This window comes from Geotrypetes seraphini, chromosome 10, assembly GCF_902459505.1.
Source record: "Geotrypetes seraphini chromosome 10, aGeoSer1.1, whole genome shotgun sequence".
NCBI lineage: Eukaryota > Metazoa > Chordata > Amphibia > Gymnophiona > Dermophiidae > Geotrypetes > Geotrypetes seraphini.
Window position 1 is genome coordinate 104,730,016 of NC_047093.1, and position 14,928 is coordinate 104,744,943.

Below are 14,928 nucleotides of genomic sequence, written 5' to 3' on the forward strand. Positions count from 1 at the left end.
TTAAGTGGTGTCACTAAGGGCTCTTTTTATGAAGCTGCATTAGGGCATTAACGTGCGGAATAGTGTGCGCTACATTGCCGCACACACTAGATGCTAACACCAGCATTGAGCTGGCGTTAGTTCTAGCCACATAGCGCGTGGTAATATCCTGCATGCACTAAAAACGCAAGCGCAGCTTAGTAAAAGGAGCCCTGAGTTTCTGGGAGAAAAGTGGGTAATACTTGGGAAACACTGAATTGCACAGATATGTATAATTGGTATGATCCCAAGTTGAATTGAAAACTTAGAGTGGAAAAAAACATATTCAGCAGCATGAATATCAGGTCCTAAATAATTATTTTCTATCCTCAGTGTAGCCAACCAAGAATTCCACAAGAAAGGCCAGCTGCTGAAAATATTGTATACCACAGGCTGTAACCAACGTAGTCACTTTTAAGCTATATAAACAATAAGTAGTAGTAGTAGTAATTTTAAGGTTGGCACACTCATTGAACAAAGCCATGAGTTAGTTGGTATCATCCCTTGCATTTCTTAGCTGGCAAATTTCAGACCATTGTTCAAGCTTCACTAGATCCTTCCTCATATTATTCACACCATCAGGGGCTTCTATTCTATTGCAGATTTTGGTATCATCCACAAAGAGGCAAATTTTACCCAACAGCCCTTCAGCAACATCGCTTTCAAAAATGTTAAAAAGAACACAAGAACCAAACCTTGAGGCACACCACCTCAGAGCAATCTCCATTGACAACTAACCTTGTCACCTTCCACTCAACTAGTTCCTGACCCAGTACATCACTTTGGGGCCCATCCTGAGAGCACTTAGTTTATTTATTAGAAACCTGTACAGAACACCATCAAAGTCTTTGCTAAAATTAGAGAATGACACGAGGACAAATTTGTCCTCATCCCTACAGGATTTCAATATCCTCATCGCATCCCCTGCGAGTTCTGTTCCTGTCCCATTCCTGCAAGCCCTGACCCAACCGCACAAGCCTCAAACACTTATGATTTTAAAGTGTTTGAGGCTTGTGCAAATGAGGACAGAGCCTACAGGAATGGGGCAGGAGAAGAGATAGGGACAGAGTTCGCCAGGACGGGATGGTGATAGAGATCCTGCAGGGACAGGGAAAATTTGTCCCCTTGGTATTCTCTAGCTAAAATCTGAATACACCACATCTAGTGCACTCCCTCTATCCAATTCACTGGTCACCAGGTCAAAGAAATTTATCAAATTTGTCTGACAAGACCTGCCTCTACTGCCTCGGGTCCTGTAATCCACTGGATTCCAGAAACGTCACTATTCTCGGTTTTAAAAATATTTCCATTAATTTACTTACCACAGAAGTCAGACTTACTAGCATATAGTTCTCGATTTCTTCCTTATTTCTACTTTTGTGGAGAGGGATCACATTTGCCCTTCTCCAGTCATCCAGTACCACTCCTGATTCTAGAGAAGCATTGAAAAGGTTATCCAGGAGAGCTGTCAGAATTTCTATAAGTTCCTTCAGTACTCTCAGATGTACACTATCTAGCCCAGCGGTCTCAAACATGCGGCCCACGGGCCGCATGCGGCTCCCCAGGGACTATTTTGCGGCCAGCAATCTGTCCTCGCCTAAAGCAGGGATCTCCAATCTACTTCCCTTCCAACTGCCCTCCCCCAAGCCACCGCAATCGGGGAACAGGCCAGTGCCCGAGGTCTTACCTCTCCCTGCTTATCTTCCCCAGCTCGGAGCCAACCAATTCTCACCACCCGACGTCAATTCTAACGTCGGGGAGGAAGTTCCGGGCCAGCCAATCGCTGCCTGGCTGGCCTGAAAGTTCCTCCCCGACGTTAAAATTGACGTCGGGTGGTGAGAATTGGTCGGCCCCACGCTGGGGAAGATAAGCAGGGAGAGTTAAGACCTCGGCGCGACCTGTTCCCTGATTGCGGTGGTGGCAGCCTGTTCCCCTATTGAGGCGGTGGCGGCCTGTTCCCCAATTGCGGCAGTGGCAGCCTGTTCCCTGATGGTAGTGGCTTGGGGGAGGGCAGGGAGAAGTAAAGAAAGAAAGGGGGTACAGGGAGACAAAGAAAGAAGGGAGATGGGACACAGGCAGAAAGGGGCATGGAGACAGAAAGAAAGAAAGGGGGCACGGAGAGAGAGAGAAAGAAAGAAGGGGGCAGGGTGAAAGAAATAAAAAGTTGGGGGGGGGGAAGGAGACAGATGCCAGACCAGGGGAAAGGAAGGAAGGAGGGAGAGAAAGGAAAGAAAGAGATGTCAGACCATGGAAATAGGGACAGAAGAAGAGAGAGAGATAGAAGGGAAGGTAACATGGACACGTAGATTTTGAATAGAAAGCAGAAAAAATTGAATATTAAGTTAATGCCAAAGATGGATCCAAGGCAGAAAGTGAAGATGGAGAGAAAACCAGTCAAAGGACAAGAAGACCCTGGAAACATAGTTAAATGCATAGAAAAATAAAGTCACCAGACAACAAAGGTAGGGAAAATGATTTTATTTTCAATATAGTGATTGAAATGTGTCAGTTTTGAGAAAGGAAAGATATTAAACTTTAAATGCAGAAAAAATAGGGTACTTGGAGGGCCGCAGAAAAAATAGTTAATGATAATTTTGCATAAAGTAAAACTCTTTATAGTTTATAAATCTTTCCTTTAACTGTTAAAGGAAAGATTTATAAACTATAAAGAGTTTTACCTCATGCAAAGTTGTCATTTCTTTAATAAGACATTAACTATTTTTTCTGCGGCCCTCCAAGTACCTACAAATCCAAAATGTGGCCCCACTAAAGGTTCGAGTTTGAGACCACTGATCTAGCCCCATCACTTTATCCACCTTTAATTTAGCTAGCTCCTCACAAACATAATCCTCTGAAAATCAATCAGGGTCTACCTGACCTCCATCCCTACTTGCATTTGTCTTCTGTGAAGCTCCTAGAATATATAAGCAATTGCTCAGGTGTTCACTTAGAGGGAACATAGCTACTTACCCCCAGAGATAAGCAGTGGCTTTCCCCAAATCACTTTACAGATTCTTCCTTGTGTAAACCTTTTATTAAACTAACTGCTTTTACCACACTCAGTTGTTAACAATCCTAGAATATTAAAAAGGAAGGTATTAGACCCATTAGAGTTCTTACGTTCTTTTGCCTCAGTTTAGTCTTCATTCCCACCCACCCAAGCACATCCATAGTCATCTTTCATACTTTTTCTTTAAAAGATTGCAGATCTCACCATAGGAGCACATCTATCTGTGATATAACATCAGCTGAAAAATAAACCATTAAAGTACGAGAATTATTTGTGAATTTCATTATATTTAATACTGATGTTACATGAATTCCTTTGTAGCCCTTTTTATGGACAGATTTGCATTCCTGCCCAGGGTAGGATTATTTTAATAGAAAGATTTCAGTAGAGTATTTTTGTCTTCTTGTTACAGATAGAGGCTTTAACTCATCAACCACGAGCCACAACAGTGCATGCTGTGCGAGATTCTGAGTTGGCCAAATTACCTGAAGGAGCACTGACCTTTATTAAACGCAGGTATCCCCAGGTGAGTGAGGCACATAGAAACATGATGACAGATAATGGCCAAATGACCCATCCAGTCTACCCATCCGCAGTAACCATTATCACTTTCTCTCACTAAGAGATCCCATGTGCCGATCCCATGCATTCTTGAATTCAGACAATCTTTTTCTCACCACCTCTTCTGGGAAACTGTTCCACACATCTACCACTCTTTCTGTTAAAAAAAGTATTTCCTTAGATTACTCCTGAGTCTATCACCTCTTAACTTCATCATATGCCCTTTCAAATTACCATGGAATAAAGGGAGTACGGAGGACAAAGCAATCACCAACACATTTTTTTGTATTTATATTTACCAAAGAGGATATACACAGCATACCAGAACCTATCAGGCTATATGCTGGAAACGAAGACGGGAAACTGGCAGGGTTGACGGTCAGTCTAGAGGAGGTATGTAGGTAGATTTATAGGCTTAACAGCGATAAATCCACAGGACCGGATGGCATCCATCCGAGGGTCATCAAGGAACTGAAAGGGACTACAGCTGGACTGCTTCAACTAATAGCCAATCTGTCAATCAAATCAGAAAAGATTCCGGAAGACTAGAAGGTGGCGAATGTTACGCCGATCTTCAAGAAAGGTTCGAGGGGAGATCTGGGAAACTATAGACCGGTGAGTCTGACCGCGGTACTGGGAAAGATGGTAGAGGCGCTGATAAAGGACCGCATCATTGATCACCTTAACGGACATGGACTGATGAGGACCAGTCAGCACGGTTTCATCAAAGGCAGATCGTGTTTGACGAACTTACTGTACTTCTTTGAGGGAGTAAACAGGTAGATAGACAAGGGTGACCCGGTCGACATTGTATATCTGGATTTTCAGAAGGTGTTTGACAAGGTTCCAAATGAACGACTATTTTGGAAAATAGCAAGCAATGGAATCGAGGGTGAAATACTCACGTGGATTAAAAAACTGGCTGGAGCATAGGAAACTAAGAGTGAGGGTTAAATGGACAATACTCAGACTGGAAGAGCGTCACCAGTGGGTTGCCGCAAGACTCTTTATAAATGATCTGGACATTGGTACGACAAGTGAGGTGATTAAATTTTCGGGCGATACGAAGTTATTCAGAGTAGTGAAGACACAGGGGGATTGCGAAGATCTGCAACGTGACAAAATGAAGCTCGAGAAATAGGCATCAACATGTCAAATGAGGTTCAACATGGATAAGTGTAAAATGATGCATGTCGGTAACAAAAATCTCATGTATGAATACAGGATGTCCGGGGCGGTACTTGGAGAGACCTCCCAGGAAAGAGACTTAGGAGTTCTGATTGACAAGTTGATGAAGCTGTCCGCGCAATGTGGCGGCGAAAAGGGTGAACAGAATGCTGGGAATGATAAAGAAGGAGATCACAAACAGATCAGAGAAAGTTATCATGCTGCTGTACTGGGCTATGGTGCACCCTCATCTGGAGTATTGCGTCCAGCACTGGCCGCCGTACATGAAGAAGGACACAGTACTACCGGTACTTGAAAGGGTCCAGAGAAGAGCGACCAAAATGGTTAAAAGGCTGGAGGAGTTGCCGTACAGTGAGAGATAGGAGAAACTGGACCTCTTCTCCCTTGAAAAGAGGAGACTGAGAGGGGACATAATCAAAACCTTCCAGATACTGAAGGGAATAGTAGATAAAGACAGATTGTTCACCTTCTCTAAGGTAGGGAGAACGAGAGGGCACTCCCTAAAGCTGAAAGGGGATAGATTCCGTACAAACATAAGGAAGTTCTTCACCCAGAGAGTGATAGACAACTGGAACGCTCTTTCGGAGTCTGTTATAGGGGAAAACACCCTCCAGGGATTCAAGACAAAGTTGGACAATTTCCTGCTAAACTGGAACGTACGCAGGTGAGGCTAGACTCATTTAGAGCACTGGTCTTTGACCTAAGGGCCGCTGCGTGAGCAGACTGCTAGGCAAGATGGACCACTGGTCTGACCCAGCAGCGGCAATTCTTATGTTCTTAATCCTTACCTACTCAGCTACTACTTTTGAGAACCAAAGTGGCCTTGTTTTTCTCTTACTTTTACTTACTTGCCTCACAAAAAGGTCTGTCATCCTTATAATAACTCCTTTCAGTTTTGCCCACTGCATTTCTACTCCTTCCAGACTTTCCCACCCAGACAATTCCTTGATATAATTCCCCATCTGAACAAAGTTCATTTTTTTTAAAGCCTAGAACCTTTACTTTTGAATGAGCCCTCTCTATACCTGTCTTAATATTAAACCTTACCATGCAGTGATCACTGGATGCCAGATGATCATCCACTGTAAGATCAGAAACACTTTCCCCCATTTGTAAGAACTAAGTCTAGTATGACTACATCCCACATGGATTCCATTATCAACTGCTGGAACAGTTCTCCTTGTAGAAAATCCAGGATCTCCCTACTTCTAGAAAACCCCACAATAGGGATACCCCAATCAACATCTGGCATGTTAAAATCACCTATTAGTAAAACTTCCCCTGTTTTAGATATATTCTGAATGTCTACTACTGTGTTTCCCTGAAAATAGCACCCACCCCGAAAATAATCCCTAGCATGATTTTTGGGGTAGGTCTTAATATAAGCTCTACCCCAAAAATAAGCCCTAGTTAAGCCGCCGACAGGGAGCAGGAAAAGCATGGAAGTTTCCATGTGGCTGCTGAATGTCCCTCCACCCTGCGCATGTCATGGATGTTGTCTCTGTCCTAGATAGTTGTCTGAACCCTAGTTACGTGTCTCAGATGTTGTCTCCACCGCCGACAGGGAGCAGGAAAAGCAATTACAGCAGCCGCATGGAAATTTCCCTGCGGCTGCTGAACGTCCTTCCAACCTGAATTTTGTCCCGGTTGTCTTCACCACCGATAAGGAGCGGGACAAGCAATTTTATCAGCTGCAGCCACCACACAGAAGCTTCCTTGCGGCTGCTGAATGTCCCTCCAACCCGCATTTTGTCCCAGTTGTCTCCACCGCCGACAGGGAGCGGAACAAGCAATTTTATCAGCTGCTTACAGCAGCTGCAGCATGGCCTGAAACCAGGGCTCATGGTGGCTGCCGCAGGGTCCTAAAGTCCACTGCTAGCTCAGCTCCATTTCAATCTGCTGCCTCTGCAGTATTGATACAACTTGCTCTCAGTCTCAGTCATCTTTACTGCAGCACCTTCAAATATAGGGCACCAGGGAGCAATAAACTCTGCACCCCCCAAAGAAGACTCCCCAGGAAGACTTGAGCTCTATAGTCCCCCACTGTATTGAAGCATTTGAAGTGGTGTCTCATAGACTTGGGAGGTATCCTTTGAAGCACAGCTCCCACCACTCTACGGAAATAATATTTTGACTCCCAGACAAGATGAGTGCAAAAAGAAAGAGCTATTCTGTGGAATACAAGAAAGGAATCGTGGAGGACTCCCAGTGCAAAAATCTTACTTCTTTATGCGAAAAGAATAAGCTGGATATCCGAATGGTCTGAAAATGGCGAGCAGAGTAAGATAACCTCAGTCAAAAGGTGAACAATGGAAATGCTAAGAAGCGCAAGTGTGGATCAGGTCGGCAACCATTATTTCCTGAATTGAAAGACATCTGTGAATGGGTTGCTGACAGGAGAGCAAGGGGCTGATATTCAAGCATTTGCCCTTGCAATGGCACCACTGTTAGAAATATCTCCAGAACAATTCAAAACATCATAACACAGGCTGGATGGCTTTCTTCAGCAATATGAACTGTCTCTAAGATCGACAACAATATTTAAGCTAGAAGATGCTCAAGTTATTAAATGTGCACTTGAATTTAAGTGCTTTGTTGATGGTATTGACTTTTCTAAGTACCAACTTTCAAACATGATTGCTATGGATGAAATAGCAGTGTTTATGGGCCAAGGAACCCAAATGACAAATGATCAGTGGGGCCTCTACTGGTTATGAAAATGCACGTGCTGCCTTTATTTTGGCAATTCGTCTGGATGGAAATAAAGCCCCACCTCTAATCATCGCTAAGGGCAAGAAGGATAAGATTGAACACGTTTCAGGCATTTATGTTCTTGAAACTGAAAAAGCCTGTTGCACAAAAGCAGTTACAAGGAAGTGGGTCAATTTAATGCTGCCACTTATTTTGCGAGGCAGCCAAAGAGGTCTGCTAGTCTGGGTTTCAGCCAGCACACACTGCGCTAAAGACATGAAGAATTTCCTTTAAGAGAGAAAAATAGATTGAATAATGATTCCTGCAGGAATGACTGGCTAGCTCCAGACTCTTTTTAAAAAAAAATCTTTATTAATTTTTCAAACTGAAGAAAAAGTGTGTACAGATAAACATACAGATATGAACAATTAATAGCACTTACAATTGCATAAATATAAAAAACAAAACACTTTACATCCTCCCCCCCCCCCATCTGGCTGTGTGTAGAAAAATTTAAAAAAATCCAAAAATTAAGGATCGTTTCAACTAACCAATCTACAATATGATAAATGTTTCCAACGGACCCCTGACTTCTTTGAATTTTTTATTATTTCCCACTTGTTCCACATACATTCTCTCACCTATAATATAAGCACAATGTTTCACACCAAAAGGAAAGGTTTAACCTGTCATAATTTTTCCAGTTCCTGGTTATCATCTGCATAGCAACCCCCGTCATAATTAAAAGAAGTCTGCTTTTATGTTTGTCAACTGGATTCTTTGGTTTCAATAATGTTCCAAATTAAACCATCTCGTATGTCAATAGCAAACTCTTGATTGCAATAAACAAGCCATTCAAGGACCATTTATGCATTGAAATTAATGACTACATTGAAAATAGAATGGAGAGAAATCAGCATGGAAATTTTGAGACTGCAAGAGGTTATGACTAGGGTGAAATATTCATGGGATAAAATCACTGACAATTGCGTTGCCAATGCACTACGAGCAGGCTACATGGACAAGAGGTGCTAATTTAAGGAAAGTTCTATTGCTAGATATGAGAGATTGGGGCCAGTGGTTTTAAAGGAAATGGAGTCACAAGAAATTCATGATGTAATTTGGTGTTTGAAGAGTTATAATGATGTTCCAGAAGAAGATGACATGACTGTATTTGAATAAATGTATATTTTTGTTCATGAATACAGCTACGTGTGGATTGTTGTACATGGAAAAATGGTTTAGAAAATTATAGTATGACTAGTTTTTTAGCCCGTTACATTAACGGGTGCTAGAATAGATGTGTAGACTTAGGCATTTCTTTCTTTCTTTTTCTTTCTCTCTTTCTGTCTCTCTCCCTGCCTCCTTTCTTTCTTTCTTTCTTTGTCTGTCTTTCTTTCTGTCTCTTTCCCTGGCCCCCTGTCTGTCTTTCTTTCTGTCGCTCTCCCTTCCCCCTGTCTGTCTTTCTTTAAGAAGTGCTGTGTTGGCAGGAACTTGCTGTTAGGAATAGGATGTCACTCTTGCCTCGCGCGCCATGCTCAACCGCGTCCTCGCCTTCCCGGCCATGGCTCGAACAGCCCCTTCGCATACACACAACTGCCGCGGTGTGCTTTCCTGCCGTTGCCCCGCCCCCCTGCCCGTCTGTTCTTCGGAGCCGCGCTCTGGGGCAGACGCCAGGGGTCGCTGGCGTGGGTGGCGGTTTTGACGTGTTTCCCGCCCGATTTTGGGCGCGCCGATTTTGGCCAGAGGGGAGGGGGGTCCTGAGCGCGCACGTCAAAGAATGCCCGTTAAAGCGCGCTTCAGAAGCCAGGCGGGGCCATTAAGGTCCGACTCCGGCGGGAACTATCGGCCGCACTCACCTTCCCGGCCCCTCTTTCCACACCAAAGGCACTTCCCCACATCTCCAGGCTTCACAGTCCTCGGCCCAGAAGCGCCAACAGTCAAAGAACAGCCTGACTGGGTCAGACCATCCAGCCTAGTAGCCCGATCTAACGGTGGCCAAGCCAGGTCGCCTCTACCCCCTCCCGCCCCATGGGGCCAGCATTTCCTCTCTGTTTTTCCTCACCTCCCCCCACCTCAGTTCCAACATTTTTCCTTCTCTCTCTCTCTCTCCCCTTGTCGTTGTTGCTGCTGCTCCAGGAGTTCTCCTCTTTGTTTCTCCGCTTTCCTTCTGGAGGTCTAATGTTTCTCCCTTCTGTGTCTCTTCGCCTCCTCCCCCCCTCTAAGTCCAACTTTTTCCCTTCTGCATCACCTCCTCTTCTCTCTTACAGGTCCAGCATGTTTCCCTCTTTCTCCCTTCAGTGTCTCTTCCCCCCTCCCCCCTTGCCCTCCGCCGACAGCCGCCACGTCCTACAGGCGCCTCAAGCCGCCGTACCCTGCATGCACCGACAGCTGCGGCGGCGCCTCAAGCCGCCTTAGCGCTGTCACGCCAACCCGCCGCCAAGCTGTCTTTCCTTCTCTGCCAGCAGGGTCCGACGGGGCTTGGGTGCTGCGGGGAAGGGGGGGTCTTGCCTGGCCGGGGCCGGCCGAATCCCGGGCCTGCTCTCCTTTGCCAGCCCCTCACTCTGCGCCATCTAGCGCATGCGCACTCGTGCCGCCACATCCCGACAGGGAACACGCAGCGCGAGTGCGCATGCGCGCTTAGCATTTTATTATTATAGATGATGTTCCAGAAGATGGTGACATGACTGTATCTGAATAAAAGTACATTTTTGTTGAAGAATAAATGTAGATTGTTGTTCATGGAAAAATAAGACATCCCCTGAAAATAAGTCCTAGTGTGTTTTTTGGGGGTCTTGGGGGTCCAAAATTAATATAAGACAGTGTCTTATTTTGGGGGAAACACGATATTAAATCTCTGTCCACTTCTTCCATCTGTGAAGGAGGCCTGTATATCACACCAATGTAAATATATTTACCATTCTCTCTTTCCAAATTGATCCACAGTGCCTCTTCCTTGCCCTGCAGATCTAACAAATGTGTGGCTTTAATATGTTGTTTAACATATAACGCTGCTCCTCCTCCTTTTCTTCCTAGCATGTCTTTCCTGAACAGATTATAGCACAGCTGAGTTTTATCTTTTCTCAAACTATGATGCCTTGATTCAGCAGTCATAGTACATTATTTTTATTTATTTTATAAGGTATTTACCACATACCACATATTTTATAAGGTATTTATTTACCACATCTCCTTATGAGATGCATAGAGAGATATGGGTGACTAAAATTACGCCAGGTGTACACCTGGCTGGGCCTCCACGTGTGCAGATCGCCGGACTTGATGGACCGAAGGTCTAAGAACATAAGAAATGCCTCTGCTGGGTCAGACCCAAGGTCCATTGTGCTCAGCAGTCAGCTCACGCGGTGGCCCAACAGGTCCAGGACCTGTGCAGTAATCTTCTATCTATACCCCTCTATCCCCTTATCCAGTAGGAATTTGTCCAATAATTTCTTGAACCCCAGTACCGTACTCTGCCCTATTATGTCCTCTGGAAGCGCATTCCAGGTGTCCACCACACGTTGGGTAAAAAAGAACTTCCTAGTATTCGTTTTGAATCTGTCTCCTATCAACTTTTCCGAGTGCCCTCTTGTTCTTTTATTATTCGAAAGTTTGAAGAATCTGTCCCTCTCTACTCTCTCTTTGCCCTTCATGATCTTATAAGTCTCTATCATATCCCCTCTAAGTCTCCTCTTCTCCAGGGAAAAGAGACCTAGCTTCTCCAATCTCTAAGCATATGACAGGTTTTTCATACCTTTTATCAGACGTGTCGCTCTCCTCTGAACCCTCTCGACTAACGCCATATCCTTCTTAAGGTACGGCGACCAATATTGGACGCAGTACTCCAAATGCGGGCGCACCATTGCCCGATACAACGGCAGGATAACTTCTTTCGTTCTGGCTGTAATACCCTTTTTGATTATACCAAGCATTCTATTCGCTCTCTTAGCGGCCGCTGCATACTGTGCCGTCGGCTTCATTGTCATGTCCACCATTACCCCCAAGTTCCTTTCCTGGGTACTCTTATTCAATAACATCCCTCCCATTGTATAGTTGTACCTCGAGTTTCTGCTCCCCACATGTAATACCTTATATTTCTCAATGTTGAACTTCATCTGCCATCTCGTCGCCCATTCTTCTAGTTTGTTCAAGTCCCTTTGCAATTCTTCGCAGTCCTCTGTAGTCCGAGCTCCATTAAATAGTTTGGTGTTGTCTGCAAATTTTATTATCTCGCACTTCGTCCCTGTTTCTAGATCATTTATGAAGATATTAAATAGCAGTGGCCCGAGCACTGAGCCCTGAGGGACACCACTCGTGACCCTCCTCCAGTCGGAGTAGTGGCCCTTCACTCCTACCCTTTGTTTTCTACCCTCCAACCAGTTTCTGATCCATCTATGTACGTCTCCTTCCACCCCATGGTTCTTCAGTTTCCGGAGTAGACGTTCATGGGGCACTTTGTCAAAGGCTTTTTGGAAATCTAGATATATGATGTCTATGGGGTCTCCTTTGTCCATCCGTTTGTTAATCCCTTCGAAGAAGTGCAATAAGATCGTTAGACACGATCTTCCCTTGCAGAAACCATGCTGACTGGTTATCAGAAGTTCGTGTTTTTCAAAATGTTGATCGATGTTTTCCTTTATCAGTGCTTCTGTTATTTTCCCCGGAACCGAAGTCAGGCTCACCGGCCTGTAGTTTCCCGAGTCACCTCTTGATCCTTTTTTAAAGATGGGCGTAACGTTGGCTATCTTCCAATCCTCCGGGATCTCACCTGTTTTCAGGGATAAGTTGCAAATTTGCTGCAGTAGTTCTGCTATCTCCTCCTTTAATTCCTTCAGAACCCTTGGATGTATGCCGTCCGGACCCAGGGATTTGTCAGTTTTTAGTTTTTCTATCTGCCTGTGAACGTCCTCAAGGCTCACTTCTATGGATGTTAATTTTTCTGCTTGACTTCCGTTGAAGAATTGCTCAGGTTCCGGTATGTTGGACGTGTTTTCATTAGTAAATACAGACGAGAAGAACATGTTAAGCCTTTCTGTCACTACCTTCTCCTCCTTCACCACTCCCTTCCTGTCTCCGTCGTCCAGCGGTCCCACTTCCTCTCTAGCAGGCTGCTTCCCTTTAACATATCTGAAGAATGGTTTGAAATTTCTTGCTTCCCTGGCTAGCCTCTTTTCATACTCTCTTTTGGCTTTCCGAACCTCACGGTGACATTCTTTTTGATACTTCTTGTGCTCTTTCCAGTTCCCCTCAGTTTTGTCCTTTTTCCATTTCTTGAATGAATTTTTCTTATTGCCTATCGCTTCCTTCACTATTTTGGTTATCCACGCCGGGTCTTTTGTTCGATTCTTTTTGCACCCCTTCCTGAATCTGGGGATATACAGATTTTGCACCTCGCTCACCATGTCCCTGAAGAAAGACCAGGCATGATTTACCATTAGCCATGTTTTGGAAGTGTTCCTAAGTTTCTTCCTTATCAATTCCCTCATTGCTTCGTAGTTTCCTTTCCTGAAGTTAAAGGTTGTCGCTATGGATCTCTTGCCTTTTGATACTCCTACCTCAACCTTGAACTTGATCATATTATGATCGCTGTTTCCCAACGGTCCCACTACTTCTACATCCTTTGCAGGTCCCCTTAACCCATTTAGGATTAGATCCAGAGTAGCATTTCCTCTCGTCGGTTCTCTAACAAGCTGCTCCATGAAGGAATCTTGTGTAGCTTCCAGGAATTCTGTCTCCCTAGCGCATTTCGAGCTTCTAAGACTCCAGTCTATCCCAGGGTAGTTGAAGTCTCCCATAATAACCGTGTTGCCGCTTTTGCATTCTCGCTTCATCTCGCTTCCATTTCCTCATCGATATCTCCGGTTTGCCCAGGTGGGCGATAATATAGGCCCATCTTTATTTCAGGCCCTTTCCTTCCCGGTATTTTAACCCATAGAGATTCCAGCTTGTTGGTCGTCTCTGCTGTGTCCATTCTTGTGGATTGTATGCTTTCTTTTATGTAAAGGGCTATTCCACCTCCTTTTTGTCCTGACCTGTCCTGGCGATAGAGCTTGTATCCCGGCAGTGCTGTATCCCATTTGCTTTCCTCATTCCACCATGTTTCAGAGATTCCAATGATGTCGATGTCTTCTGCATCGGCCACGGCTTCTAGTTCCCCCATTTTGTTTCTTAGGCTCCTTGCATTAGCAAATATGCACTTTAGATCCTGGTATTTTGTTGTCCTCCTTTCCTTTCCCTGTGCTTCGATCTTTATTTTCTTCTCTTTTGCTGCAAACATTGTAACCTCTTCTTCTGGGTTAGTTGACTCCTGCAATTTGTCCCTTGTTTCTTCCCAGCCATTTTTCCCCTCAGTATCTTCACAGGATACCATCTTCCGAATCGTTGACCCTTGGTCAACTGTCGGCTTTCCCCTTCTTCTTAGTTTAAAGCCTGTTCTATTCCTCTCTTGACGTTGTTTGCTAGGAGTCTAGTTCCCGCCGCGCTCAGGTGCAGTCCATCTCTCCTGTAGAGCTTGCTCTTGCCCCAAAACACCGTCCAGTTCCTCACTAAGTGGAATCCTTCTTCCTCACACCATCTCCTCATCCACGCATTTATTGATTGTAGTTTCTCCTGCCTTTTCACATCTGCCCTCGGTACTGGTAGGATCTCTGAGAACACTATCTTCTGGGCCCTCATCCTCAGCTTCCTTCCCAGAATCTTGAACTGTTCTAACAGTGTGCTTCTTTTGTAGTCTCTCCTGCTGACATCATTCGTCCCGATGTGGATCACTACAGTGGTCTCTTCTGTCTCCGCCCCTTCCAGGATCATTCCAATTTTGTCCACGATGTCCTTGGTTCTTGCTCCCGGAAGGCAGGTCACCAGTCAGTCCTCTCTCCCTCCTGCTATGTGGCTGTCCACATGCCTAAGGATCGAGTCTCCCACTAGGATCGCTGACTTTCCCTTCTTCAGTTTTCGCTTCGGTCTCAGGTCAATGTCCTCAATGTGCTTCGGTCTCAGGTCAATGTCCTCAATGTGCTTCGCTCTTTCTTCTTCTGGGCCTCGACTAGCCAAATTCTCCCCCTCTTGCGGTAGTCCTCTGTGGGTGTCATCTTTGAGATAATCTTCTTCTTGCTCTCCCTTGCATGTTGGTAACCGTGTAGCTGCTACTTCCATCTGAAGTTCGTTCTCTTCCACCTTCGTCCTGTATGCCTCTTCAATGAATCTCTCGAGTTCCCTGACTTCCTCCTCAATGTGTCTCTCCGTGATGTGAAATCCTTCTAGCTCCTGTATCCTGTCCTCTAGTCGCTTGACCTCCTTCTTCAAGCTTTTCAGCTCCTGACACTGACGGGGGAGATAGTCATACATGTGACAGTCTGTGCAGAACACTGGAAAGCTCATCTTCTGGCTTCCCTCTGCTTCCATTGTTGTTCCTATTTTAAGATACCAGTTGAGATTACTTGTGACTTGAGATTACTTGTGAC

At 44.9% G+C, this 14,928-nt stretch overlaps 1 protein-coding gene across 1 annotated transcript in view; it reads left to right on the plus strand.

Moving 5' to 3' along the window:
• PNPLA7 (patatin like phospholipase domain containing 7) overlaps positions 1-14,928 on the plus strand; it is an 864,087-nt gene that overhangs the window by 546,757 nt on the left and 302,402 nt on the right. The window contains exon 20 of the mRNA XM_033959965.1: positions 3,441-3,554. Within this exon, the coding sequence (XP_033815856.1) occupies positions 3,441-3,554 (114 nt within the window). The remainder of the gene's footprint in view (positions 1-3,440; positions 3,555-14,928) is intronic.